Genomic DNA, 14,027 nt, shown 5'->3' with positions numbered 1-14,027 from the left:
GAAATCGGACAACAGAAGTGCTACAAATGAGATTTTTAAGGATAGGTATGAATTTGGTGAGTTTCATCATTTGTATGAGAAGTTGAGATTGTACCCTGAACTTTTCAAAAACTACACTAGAATGTTAGTGGATATGTACATTTGACCACATCGTCACCGAATTGAAGAAGGACCGAAGACAACAAACTTTCAGCGGTTTTTTGAAGACAACAACAAACAGCTACTGAAGACCATAGACGATCGCTCATTAATCTGTTGTGATACTGGGGATGATTTAGGTTCCATAAACTAGGGTGTTTTTGCACTTCACTAATCAACAACTCACTCAACTCAGACATGTTCACTCTTCAAGGCCTACAATGCACTAGTCGGTCGGACGATCCGCACGACCAAAGACAAACATGTTTGTCTTTCGTTGGTCGCGTCGGTCGTCCGACGCCGTCGGTCGTCCGACGCCGTCGGTCGCATCGTCGATCGCCCAGCTAGGACGCTCTCACACTTATCCACTTGTTTGAAATATTTTGGTGCGACAGTTTCGCTCGCACGGACGACCGACCGATTTTTCTTCGTCCACCTAAGACGGGGCCTTATTCCTTAATCATCACAAGTATACTGCCCTAGCATGTACATACGTTCACGCACAACAAATTCCTCTGTAGGCATAGCCTATTGTTTGAAAATTCAAGCATTTTGCACAGCTGAAGCAGGCAAGGAAATGGGTGAAAGTTAAATATGCAAGGCACTGGCTAATTCCAAGTGTGACTGCTGCCAGAACAACTTTACAAGGCATGCAATTCTCAGTCCAGTTTTGGCTGTGGATTGCTTAAAATATAATAGTAGGCCTACTTTAAATAAAACTTCCGTTTTATATGTTGGTACAAACAACCGAATGAAAATACAGATACGGAAGTCTACCCCTAAGTTAACATAACCTTAAACCCTGTGGCCTTAAATTTAAATAACTTAAGAAGAAATATAAGTTATATTCTATCTCCATGAATCTTTAGCTAGGTAGGCTCCTTAAAAACAAAATTTACTCACCTGTTTAAGATCTAACACCCCATCAGGCGTTGCTTGCAATAGAGACACAAATTTAACTGTTAGCAAACCCAGCGATTTCTCGGATCTAGTTACATTAAAGGCTTCTACCATAGTCATCTCTTCGATATTCCTCAGTAAAGCGATATTTAGAGTAAAACTATATAAAAATCCCGTAAGGGTATTTCCTAACTTTTTCGTTACATTAACTGCTTCCCCAACTCCAACTCCTACCTAGCCTTAAAACTAAAACAGCAAAGCAGCATTCGGCTGAGCACTTTTAAAGATGGTTGCAAAAAGTAAGCACCGGAAACAACCGCTAAAAGTCACAGACCTTTAAACTACAAACGAAACAGCCATAGTCATCAGTTAGTTCACCTGTACATAAATTGTGTTAAGTCCTTAGTCAAACTACTATAAAAACTTCATCCAATGATAAAATTAATATAAATTTGAAAAGTCTCCAAACTGTATTTTAAATCGTAATCAAGAATTTAATATATTTTAAATATTTATTCGGAAAACATTTGTATGTGTAATCTTTTCATACCCTAGCAAACAGCGACCCCACGGAATGATGCGTTCTGCAGGGTGGGTTCCATAATATCGACAACCGTAGAAATTGATCGAAACTGAATTATTCCCAGTTTGTCGACACTTGAACATTCCCACTTAACCGACATCCCAAATAACCGACGTCGCAAATGATCGACACCACAAATTGTCGACATCCCATATTGTCGACAATGAAATAGTTTCATTTTGTCGACACTGAAATAGTCCCAGTATATCGACAAGCACCCGTTCTTCGGAGCTACTCTTGAAAAGGAGTTGTTCTAATTCATCGTTCAGTTCCTCAACTCACGAGTCGCAATATTTGATTCCGAATTCCGACGGACATCTTCAAGCTGGCCATTTATTGACTAAAAACTTTTATATTGTAAATATTTATCTTTTTGATTTCTTTCCTTGTTTAAAAGAAAATAGACGACTCGAGTGTTACAAACAATAGTTTTTAATGAATAATGTGAAATAATTTTTATAGGATAAAAAACTTAAAAACATTACTAGACACTAACTTCACCAACAAGAAGGTAAGAGGTAAGATACCAACAACCAACATGAACATACAGCTTGTTCGTAGGCTAATTCTGGATCATAGAGCAATATTATTGCAAATGTTTGAATAGGCAAATCCCTAGGCTTTTAGGATTGTCTCTTATCCCCATTGACCCAGTGTCAACTGAGAATTTGTTTATGTAAAAATATTTGGCTGCACTTTAGTATAGGCTATGTCCTACATTTATTCAAATGAAAGATATCAAATACATAGGCTATTTTTTAGTATTTTGGATATTGCATTCCTTTAGTTAGGTTAGGTTTTACCCTAACTAACCAAACTTGATATAGGCTTAGGCCTAAGTTTATCGAATGAAATAATCAATATGACTGGGACGTGTGGCGTCGTCCTGTAATCCAGCTACTAAGTTAGGAGGTCACGAATTGTGGATATTTATAGGCATGCACTGTGGATTCGATACTCCCTGGTGTGGATTAACGTCCGCACGAGTGAGTACTTACTACGACTCCGCAGTACTATCCTGATAATTAGACCAATTGGTATAAGTTAGGCCTATACCAAGGCAATAATGTGGTTCGGATTCCACTATAAACTGTAGGTCCCTTAGTTGCCATTAGCTGTATGGGCTATTTATTAATTAACAGCTGTGTCTAAGGAATGTCGGTCTTTTAGTCACTAACAAGACTACAAGATCGCGCCACTCATCCTACACTTATCTCCATTCATACTTGGCTTAAAATACCTACTTTGTATGGTCGCCAAGTAATAAGAAAGAAAGTATTAAAGAAATATATTAATTGGAATGAGTGTAGGACGTAAACTTAATTGCTGTAAAACATTCTAGAGAGGTTTGTATTTGGTGTAAGACTAGTCTTGGATTATATCATTCATTGCTGATGACTTCAATGTTAATTTTATAGACGATCCTGGAGCAAAGGCTGTAATTTGACCTGAGCCCAAATTGGTCTCTAGTTTAAATACCGTTTTGTCTTGTACCAATAAGTTAAGAGGACTAACCTTTCTGGACGACATTGCCATCGACATCACTGAAGATGAGAGATATAGAGAGACCAGAGTTGTGTACCCTGGAGGCTATTACCATACTGCCGTGATAACTAAGTTATTCAAAGTTCAAATCGGTACTTTGGTAAGTATTATCCGGAGGCTACAGATATACAGCGCTTTGCGGCGGTTATGTTAGGTTGGGTTATCATAAATGGAAAGAACATTTTTATGTCCTAGGCCTAATGTCCATATTTGCGTGGGTTTATTCTTAACTGTACAATATCTTTTGTTTGAATTGTTTGCGTTTATAAATTTATTTTATGGACAGAATTTAACCTTCATTCGATTTTTTTCATTATCAGCAAGTTTGGTTGGTTAGGTTAGGTTATGACAGTAACTGCCGGATGCCTAATCCACGTCCGGTTACCGGACCCGTATCCTCTGCGTAGTATTTTACGTACCGTTCTGAATCCAAATAGACGACTATTTTTCACCGCAGATGAATATTACTGAAACGGAATAAATCGCCGCTTAAAATGTTTGAATAGTCAAGGTAGGGTGGATGACATTAACAAGTAGAATGAACTGTGGGTGACATTGGCGTTGTCAGCATCAAAAGATTGAGGGGGGCAAATGTAGGAAGGGGGGGGCTTGAGGGGTGCTCCTTACCCCCCAACAAGGCCAGGGGGTTCCAAAAATTGGTAATTTTCAAAGCAGTTTGGTGACTTTTTAAAGCCATTTTTAACACCAAAAACTGTGCCCAATAAACTCCCATTTCACCTGTTGTTTGTCATGAGCAAATAGACAATTTAAAAATTAAACTAAAGACGATTGCATTAATGAATTTAAAAACACGCTGTAGACTAAGGCCATATCCTCCTAAAAGCCGTTTGGTGACTTTATACAGCCAGTTTTAACGTCTAGAACTGTGTGCATAACCTCCCTTTCCCCCCTTTATTTGTCATGAATAATTAGACATTGTTAAAACTAACTATGACGATCGCATTCATTCATAAATCTCAAAAAATATTGTAGGCTACGGCCGTATCCTCACAAAAGCTGTTTACTGACTTTCCAAAGCCATTATTAATGTCTATATCTGTGTCCAACTGTCCAAAAACCTCCCGTTTCACCTGTTATTTGTCTTTGTCATGAGCAAGTAGACATTTTATAAATCAAACTATGACGAACTTGCATTCATGAATTTCAAAACATAGGCCTACTGTAGAGTACGAAGCCATATCTCCCAAAAGCCGTATGGTGATTGGTGACTTTATTAAGCCATTTCTAATGGATAGAACTGTGAACTGTGCCCAATTGTCCTAAAACCTTCCATTTCACATGTTATATGCCATGCAAGCAAGTAGATATGTTTTTTTAACCTTACTTTTTTCTCCATTTCTTAGATCTGTCACAATATGTATAGTATCGAATTCAATGACGTTTGAACACTAATATTTAAACCCACAATCTTACATTTTTACAAGCAGGTTTTTTTTATAAACAATTTGTTTTTGGCCTTCTGCTCGCTTCATTTGACAATAAACAGTTCAAGGTTCAAGTATCAACTCTTCCAAAAAGTATCAACTAACCTAAAAGAACTATAACCGATACTACCGACAGATACAGCACACGAGGAGAAAAGGGTTAACGCAGGCCTACATATAAATGTATGTAGTATCAACCACTGCCGACTGACGGTGACGGAACGGACTGAAAGTCTGACTGAAACGTGAGAAGACATTCAAGACAAGCGTCTAGGCATCCATAGTGCAACTCGAGGATCGTGAATCAGAACACCCCTCCACCACCGCATCATGTCGTACGCTTCCGAATCACACAGCGAAGCGAGCACCCTGCTTGCTGGAAGCGATCGATCGGGTGAACACGCATTCTGTATGATTTTTTAAATTCCTTTTAAAATTTGGGATGGGGGACCAAACTGACTTTTCAAATATTGGGGGGGCGCGTCCCCCATGTCCCCTATGGCGGCGACGTCCGTGGTGGGTGAAGTAACTTTAGCCTACAGCTGATTGTTTTCAACAACAAGCAATTGGAAGTGACAACTTTATTTACTAAATATGATTCTGTCTTCGCTCATAGGATTGGCCCCGATTAATATTAATGACTGATCATATTTATCGGCGTTCCAATGCTTTAAGTCATAGCTTCCTCTACATATTTTATAGGCTTGCCTAATGCCTACAACTGACTAAATTCTTTACCCTAGGGGAGCGAGCAGAACTTCAGTACCGGGCTCAAATCCTGGCGGATGACCAATGGATTTTATTATTTATTTTTATTATTTTCTTTTGTGTGAATACCACAGCCCTAGACCTAGGCTGAAGTGTGAAATGTGAATTAAAATTCCGGACTAGTGCCTGTAGCGTCATAGGACAAAAACAATGTGTGTATACAGTTATCACATTAGTTATAAACTAATAACTAGGCAGCCTGTGCGTAAAATTACACATTTTAACATGATAACAGTAATAATAAAAAGGTTGTTTAAGTCAGTCATTCACAGTTTTCAAAATGAAGCGCATGTGAATTATTTTTCCAACTGTCACCTGACAAAGTGGCCTTCCTTGCACTTATTATAGCACAGAAAGTTGCTAATTGCTGCAATTTACTTACTTTTACCACACTCTTTTTTTTTTGCCACACTCCAGTATTCCAACCAAACAACACAAAACAGCAAGGTTTTATTAGACACATAATACATACGTACTAGGTAATTATTTATATGTTTTATAATAACTGTAAGAAAAATATAGTTTGTAACACAAGTGCAAACTGCCTTTGCTGCACTCGAGATACTTTCCACACTCGCCTACGGCTCGTGCGTTTAAACATTTCTCTCATGTGTAGCAAAGTGCCACTTCGCCCACTAGTTACAATAGTTTTTGGTGGAACATGAGGATAATATATAATCTGTATGCAAATTTATAGTTTTTTATAACAATTTAAAACCAGGCCCCTACTTAAAATTTATTTGGATTACCATACCGTACATCTCGTAACATGTTGTTTTAATTAGGCTATAGCTTGCATTTTTGCAAATTGGGAAATAACAATGAATTAATGTTTGAAGCAATTTATTTTGTCCAAACCAAATTATTGATAAAAATTCTAATATTTATATTAACTTGACCCAGATTGCTAACAAATTTTCTTCTACTAGCTGTACCTATTTGAATATCGCAAATCTAGAAAGGAGTCTACACTCTTTGTTAGACTAAAATTATTTGTATAACACTATTTTTTATTTTTTGCAATATTTCTGTACAGAGCTGTAGCCTACCAGTAGAATGGGGGCGTTGTAATTAATATCCTCCGACATTGGAGGATACAGGGGAGAGTTGCCAGAGGAAGAGGAGATGGAGGATGGGGCGAAGTAAAGACGAAGATTGAAGAGAACTAACTTATGGTAAGTTTTGCCATTTCCTTAAATTTAATACTTATAAATCCAGGGCCGTGTCCTGAAACCTATGTCGCATAACCCTCCTGAATTCCTAGTATAACGAGCATTTTAACTGGAGAGGTGCCCAAAATTTGCTTTTGTTTTTTAGGAATGTTTTTTTTGTAGGCTATATTTTTTGACAACATAATTATAATTAATTCTGAATATGTCATAGTGTTTACATTTGGTAAGTACCGAAACAAAAATTATTTTAAGAGAAATGGAAAAGCGTTGCCAACAGAAGCAGTTGAAACAAGTAGAACAATTCTGATAGATCAATAAGGTATTTAGTACGAGCGTGGTTCAATAAGTCCTTAGAAAAACATAGAATAACAGTTTTGGGATAAATTTGATTTATTTTGTTATAATCTCATTTTATTTAGCTCTATACACTTATCTTAAAGTTTCTCCAACCTCCTTCAAATGCTGTTCAAATAAATAGTAAGTTACCCTACAAACTTGAAAAGACTACAAAATACTCTTCTGTTTCAGTGATGACCTCATCATTTGACATAAAACGTTGCCCAACAAGCCAATTTGTTATCTTAAGAAATAAAAAAGGTCATTCAGGGCAGTTGACAAACAAAATTATTTGACAGTTTTCTTTGCCGCCCTGTCAATCCAGTGTGTGGCGGAGGGTGGTGGGAATAGGGGTGTTACAAAGCCAATGTGCGAACAAATTTTAGTAGCCATGGAGCTGTGGACAGCTAAGCACCATGTATTTTTGAAGTGGAAGTGTTTTTAACACGTTCACTGCGGGCGTAGCCGATCGGATATGGGCCGAGCTGTGTTCAGCTGCTGCCGTAACAGATCAGATACGCTCGGCAATAACTTTCGTATATCTTCGTTTTTCCTCTAGCGTCGGTCGAAGGCAGACCTGTACTTTGTTAGCGTGTAGTGGGTGACTTGCTTTTGGTTGTGTTGTAGGTTGGTGGTAAAATTTCCCCATAAAATCCCCGTCAGGCAAACTTAAAAATCAACTTGGTGTCCCGTCCTTCTCCCTCCTATTGGCAATACAATGGGACCGGCTATATTCCAAGCAGTGCTGCTATCTTTGGGTGTTTAGCAAACTACGTCAACTCTTGTCATAAAACAGGACATCACCACATGTTATTTGATATTCGTCATACCGAAATATGAAAGCCAATCACCCGGCAATCGGGTTTGTTCGACGCTGCGGGCTGCGCCGCTCTGGGGCTACGCCTGCCGTTTGTTGGGCCGCAGCGAATGTGTTAAAAGTTGCTATACCTGTGTAGCTGTTCAGTAGACGTTTCAATGTGAATCAAAGAAGAAAAGTCCCAACTCGCAACATCATTTTGGGTAGCAACTTTAGAGCTACTAGTTCAGCATTGAAACTAAAATCAACAGGTCAGCCCGGACGCCAGAGAACTTCAAGAGAGTGAGGGAGGAAGACTATGTGTTTTGGTTGAAAGTGTGATTCGTCGCTCATAACACAATTTTGTCACGTTTAATCAAATCAATCACTTGTTCTGAAAATGAGATGCACTTTGCTTAGCCACTGGGTTTCAACTGTTGCACGATTGCTGTTTTGTATGAATAAAAAGTGCAGGTCATATCATAAAATTCTTCTACTGAGTGGCCAGACATGTGCAGAGCTACAGCTTATCTACGTGCAGACCCACAGCAAAATGTTGTTTCAAGTTAAGACTTTTCCCCTTGGACCAATGTTGAAACGTCTACGGGACTACACCGGAATTGCCACCTTAAAAAACACTTTCACTACAATTTCATGGTGCTCAGCTGTCCACAGCTCCATGGCAACTAAAAATGTCCGCACGTAGGCCTTGAAGTGCCCCTATCCCCACCCAGGGCCGGATTTCCCAATAGGCCCGGGCCTATGGGCGCAAGGTCCCAGAGGGCGCACGGCCAAGAGGAATTTTTTTTATAGGCTATCTAAAAATAAAATAAATAGTCATAGTTGATAAAAAAACTTCTGAAGTTTATAAGAAGAAATTATTGTTATGAAATATAAAATAATTTTCAGAATTACGCATCAATTTCGTTACGAAATTGTTAACGAACATTGGTTATACGGGAGTAGGCTGTTATAGTTGTGAGGCATCCCTATGTTGACGTTGACGAGCGCCCAAGGGGTACGCATCGTATTGCCACCGCACTGGGCCACTATGCTGGCTCAGGCTCGGGCTCGGCACTACTGATCATAGTGATTAGGGGCGCAAGCGTGCTAGACATTGTTACCACCCTCACTTCACAAAACAAAAGTTATTAACTAATCTTTTGATTAGTTTACAACAATCTGCAGGATCAAGATAAATATATAATACGTTGTGTTGAATATTAAAACAACGATTAATTTACGTTTAAATTTAACGAAGAATATTAATCTCAGTTTGCATTAGATTTTAAAAACATTCAATACCCTCCAAAGCACCATTAATGCTGTCATTTTCTCCTCAGACCTAAGGATCGGTATGGTTGGCAGGAGTATTGCTCTGTTTTGCTTTGGAAATATAACCTAGATGCAGTACGACCATAGATTAAATATAACTCAAGTCGACTTCTTATGACATTGTTAATTCCAAATTTTTTCATGTCTAGTTCATGTTGGTGATACTGGACGTTAGTTTTGACGTTATTATGTTTCTATTTTTTTTTTTTTTAGGGTTAGTTCTATGATGTGTGTTTTAATTTCTTATAATATAAACAGGAGACGACCTATTGCTGATGATTAGATTGTTTTATTTTGGATAAACTAGGTTTAAACATAGATAAAACATACTCCTTAAATAACAAGAAGTATTGTTTTCAGCTAATCCAAAATTATGACAAATCTACTAAAGGAGTAGCCTATGTTTAATCTTTGGTATCACGTACTGTATGGAGTTCAGGTTTTTGGGCTTGGAATTGGAATCAATGGCCATGTTTTTTTTTTCAGGAGTTCTCGGTGGTTTGAGTTGTTTTGTTTCAGTCCCACGGCCACAAACGTGAGCATTTATTAAAAGCATAAAGTTGCTAACAGTGTTTAAGACGGCATTTTGTTAAGGCTAAACAATGACCAGACTAGGGGGCGGAAAATTATTTGGGCCTAGGGGCGCAAAAATGCTAAATCCGGCCCTGTCCCCACCACCCTCCGACAGGCACCGTCTTCCGTGTTTGCAGGGTCATCATCTTTGTCTCCCACGGTCGGCAGTGGTTAAAATCGTGGGCATCCTCGGGGCAATCGTGAACATCTTTCGCGGTTGCGAGGCCTGATTATCGTCATCCCGCGATCGCTGGTAGTCGTAAATTTCGATCAGGCAATCTTTGCAGACACTTTTGGCTATCATGAGAATACAAGTTAAACTTGGATTATTGTACCCCCTATTTCTAACAAATTGTGAGAAAATTTAATATGAGAAAAAAACATTCTTCTAAGGCCCCAAGTGAGTCCCCTTCCCAGGCCGAAGCCCTCGGAAATCACAGTGTCCGCCATTAGGGCAATACGGCCCTGATATTTGGAGGCCTATGTTGGTGTGGGGCCTGGTGCGAACCCCCCCCCCCCCCTTCAGTACGCCACTGATCACATTAAATAATAATAGAAGTATGCATAAAAAGACTAGACTTGGTCAGAATACAGTTTTTAATATTAATTTTTGTTCTGTTATATTCCAGGCCTGATGACAGGGTGGATGGCGATGGAGGCATGGAGGTTGGGGGAGAGGAGGTTGAAGAAGTGGAGACAAATCAGTTTAGATTCATTATGTTGATTAGTTTAATATTTATTTTGTACATCAGTATAGGCCTACTTTTATTTACATTTTTTTCTCATTTAGATTATTAAATTCAGATAATTTTATTGTTTTTATGAAAATGTTTTCTTAAATTTTTAATATTTGTTTGTACTTCTGCCTGTTAAAAAATACTGTTTATTAAGTTTGTTAAAATGATTACTTTCACTAACTGATCTTGTATTGGGTAAAAAGAGACATCTTGATATTTAACTAGCAGGGTGCCTGTTCTATGGGCGGGGATCATATAAGTCAGTTGAAACCTTCTTATATTTTGATACTTAGTAAATTAATCATTTACAACTTTATATAGTATAGATCGCTATTCCTGTATTGATGTACTGAAATGAATAAAATTATATGAAATGAAATGTTGTTAGCGAATTTCCCATTTACTCATGGTAAGACGTGGACCCGGGACCGATTTAATTTTTTGTTTTGAGGTCCCTAGAGGCCAAAAACACCATCCGTTAAAATTCATGTATAGGTATATATATTTATGAAAAAATAGTTCATATTTATTTGTTTAGTTCATTTTTACATTTTTCATTAATTTCAATTTGCTTGAAAACATTTGTACTAAACGAAAATTTGCAATGTTTCATTTATCATAAACTCTATCAAGTTCTCCTCAAGAATAATATATATTTATATATATTAGTAATTGAAATAAATAATTAAACATTTAGTACCCTTTAGTTATTAAGGAACGTGGCAGCGTTCCGGCCGCCAAGTCCCCCAGCGGTACACAGCTGCTGCAGTGTATATATAGTGTATATACTGCTGACGTGACAAAGTGGCTTTTTTACTCGTCTATAGCTCTGAAGAAACAAAAGCTATTAAAATAACTGTTCATCTACTGGATAGTGGCACTCATTCTCAACAAAATTTAAAAAAGAATTTTAAAAACGGTAGTGTTTGAGCCAAGAAAAACTAGTTTGAAAATTCACAAATTTTCCGTGTTCTCCTTTTCTTTCTCCTCCTTCTCCTTGAATGTTGACGGACCTACAGCCAAAACCACTGGCTCAATTTTGATGTTTTTTATATTGTTTGAAAGCCCTTAACGTGTAGATGTACCTTTTGAGGGTCACAAGTCGGTGCGTTGACCCATAAATAAATAAATAAAAATGCCTTTATTTACGAGCGTCTTTCAGTAAACCCTTGGCAAGTCCTCAAAGTACGATTTTGGCCCATTTAAATAACATGGGATTAAAATCAAAACATATGAAAGACCAGCTGCGATTAAATCTCAATTAATTTAAACGAGGTGTTAGCCCGTCCTACGTACGGGAATTCAGTAGTCAGTTAAAACCGTGTACAATTCAGATCAGCTAGTTTACACATATAAAGACAAAGTTTCTTGCAGTTTTAATGTGAAAAATCATCTTGTAAACAAATGTTGTGTGACCAAATATGTTTTTATTCCATCATAGGCCTATACAATATGCAATATGCATTTTAAATCCGATAATTTTACAATAAAACCGCAATCCTGCAATTTTTACGATGTGAAAAGCGTTGAAGTGAGATTTGCAGCCGATTCGCACAGACGCACACTGATTATAAGTAGCCTACAGTAGAGAGAGTAATAGTCAATTGAGAAGTGTATAGACCTAGTCAACGATACCACCTTCCATAGCATACCTGCCTCTTCCATAATTATTATCACCACAATACAACTACTATACACAATTTCCAGTAGGTCTGAATAGAAACGACCTCAAATAAAACGATAATATCCAATAAAATTCACAGTACACATAATTTAACTTTGGTGTCGTAACATCAAAAGAAATCGTCACACCTATCCTATCCTTTATATCAATAATTGCTAAATAAATAAGTGTAAACAAAGAAAAGTAAAAACAATAACAGTTTGTTTTGAAACAGCTGTTTGGTTCAAATAACATTCATTTGAAAAAAATAACTGGTCACATGTAGCAGGAATATAAAAAGTAAACACGCTAGTAAAGCTAATGACATAATTGACAAATGTTTATTATCCATATCGTTATCAGTTCTATCCTTTATAATTACCCACTCTCATTGAATAAATGTACATCGTAATTTCCCATATTAGTTAATTTAAACTACAATATATTCATAGTTGAAATAAAAGTGATATTTTCACGTTTGGGGGCGCTGGTATAGGCACCCCCAAACGTAACCACAACTGAACACGATTTCATAAAATGATGGTTTGTCTAATTGCAGTATCCTAGGTCAATGTTGACGTTGTGTTCAATCTATGTCATCCATCTGTTTATCTTTGTATAAAACCCGGCTGAGGTTGTGGTGGTAATTTAAAATCGTGATTCCTGATTATTCTTGATCTTTTTTTTATGACATCAATATTTCCGGGCCTAATCCAAACAAAGTTAAAGCAGACAAACATTAATTGTAAAAAAAGCTACCATGAACAATTAAAACATGTAAACATTGTAATTTTTCTAATCTTTCCTTGAAAAGTGGAGCAGTAAAATAATTTGCATTTATCCTTTTTTATTAAGACTCGTGTACAGAGCCTCGATTTGTACTGTGGTTTAATTAATTTTGGTCTAAACTATTTTAAACTGTGGTCTAGTTATCTCTACTAATCTTACTTATTTTCTATAATCAATGACATAATAAGAGTTAATAAAATAACCTCATATTTCCATAGTTTATATTTAACCAGCTGTTAGTTAATAGTTATTTGTGCAACTAGTGAGAAAAGTGAGCAATTGACTCACTCGAGAGAAATCCTTACTCACGAGCCGTAGGCGAGTGAGGAATGGTTTCTCGAGTGAGGCAATTGTACTTTGAACTCGAGTTGCACATTATACTTTTCCTACAGTTACAATAAAACAAATAAATTGGTGAAGAAACATAACCTATTTTTACACAGAAGTGAACTTTTAATATAACATTTAATGTGAAGTGACAAATACAACAGTACAACAGCTGAGCAGCTGATTTACAGCCAGTGCTGCCAACGTATTTCGTGCGCATACGACGTTGCCTGCATGTTGCGCTCACTATTTCGTGCCTTCACGTTGCAAATCTGGAGTGAGACAAAGTAATTAGAGTGAGACAATGTTAACATTGTCTCACTGATGAGCGAATTGGCCACTTTGCTTTCTCAAATCAGTGAGAGAACATGTACATTGTTAGGTAACTGTAGGAAAAACAAATTATATTGCTCTAAAACAAATCGAAGATTACAAAGATTGCTTTAAAAAATAATTTGAACATTCTAGTATTTTACTATGTATATTTGATTAATCTGTCATCATCTTACAAAAGAATTGAACGTATCAATGATTAGCATTACACATAGTATAAATAAGTCAACCCTAATGTCTTTACATTTTTATCCAAATGCTGAATTTGGACACAAAAGCTGAATGTCTACAGCTGTTATGTTAAGCAAATTATTTTATGCCAAAAGCTAGTTTAGAATCTTAGCGTCGGCTGCTAGACTTTTTAAAAATTAAAACTTAATTTCTAAAAAACTGGGATCCTAAACTAAAATTATGGCTTCGACATTCCCTAGTTCTCAAAATTATCTTTCTTTCAACACAAAAATCATGAAAATCCGTCGAGTGGTTGATTCAGAATCGTGAAATAAAAAAACACAGTTTCGTTTTTAATATTATATAATAGATGTTAGAGAAATTCATATGAACAGCTAATGATTTTAAAACTTGTA

At 36.9% G+C, this 14,027-nt stretch overlaps 1 protein-coding gene and 1 long non-coding RNA gene across 5 annotated transcripts in view; one reads left to right on the top strand and one right to left on the bottom strand.

The window, feature by feature from the left end:
* Positions 1 to 1,265, bottom strand: part of LOC129004922 (transcription factor E2F4-like) — a 91,306-nt gene extending 90,041 nt beyond the window's left edge. For 2 of the 3 annotated variants that reach the window (XM_054433629.1, XM_054433630.1), the window contains exon 1: positions 1,042 to 1,265. In XM_054433629.1, coding sequence (XP_054289604.1) covers positions 1,042 to 1,158 — 117 coding nt within the window. In that variant the 5' untranslated portion in view covers positions 1,159 to 1,265. The remainder of the gene's footprint in view (positions 1 to 1,041) is intronic. The other variant, XM_054433631.1, reaches the window with a different exon arrangement.
* A 470-nt stretch (positions 1,266 to 1,735) lies between these two features.
* On the top strand, positions 1,736 to 10,689 carry LOC129004946 (uncharacterized). 2 transcript variants are annotated; one of them, XR_008491785.1, is made up of 4 exons: positions 1,736 to 2,132; positions 3,040 to 3,266; positions 6,416 to 6,554; positions 10,221 to 10,689. It is a non-coding gene; the product is annotated as an uncharacterized LOC129004946 (long non-coding RNA). The 2 variants fall into 2 exon arrangements; XR_008491784.1 differs by having other exon boundaries at positions 1,736 to 2,139.
* Positions 10,690 to 14,027: the final 3,338 nt, after the last annotated feature.

The sequence above is a fragment of the Macrosteles quadrilineatus genome, unplaced genomic scaffold (assembly GCF_028750875.1).
Source record: "Macrosteles quadrilineatus isolate MER2022 unplaced genomic scaffold, UCM_ALF_1.0 Scaffold_13__1_contigs__length_4303367, whole genome shotgun sequence".
NCBI lineage: Eukaryota > Metazoa > Arthropoda > Insecta > Hemiptera > Cicadellidae > Macrosteles > Macrosteles quadrilineatus.
The sequence above is the reverse complement of the archived record's forward strand: the minus strand, read 5'-3'. Positions and strand labels throughout refer to the sequence as shown.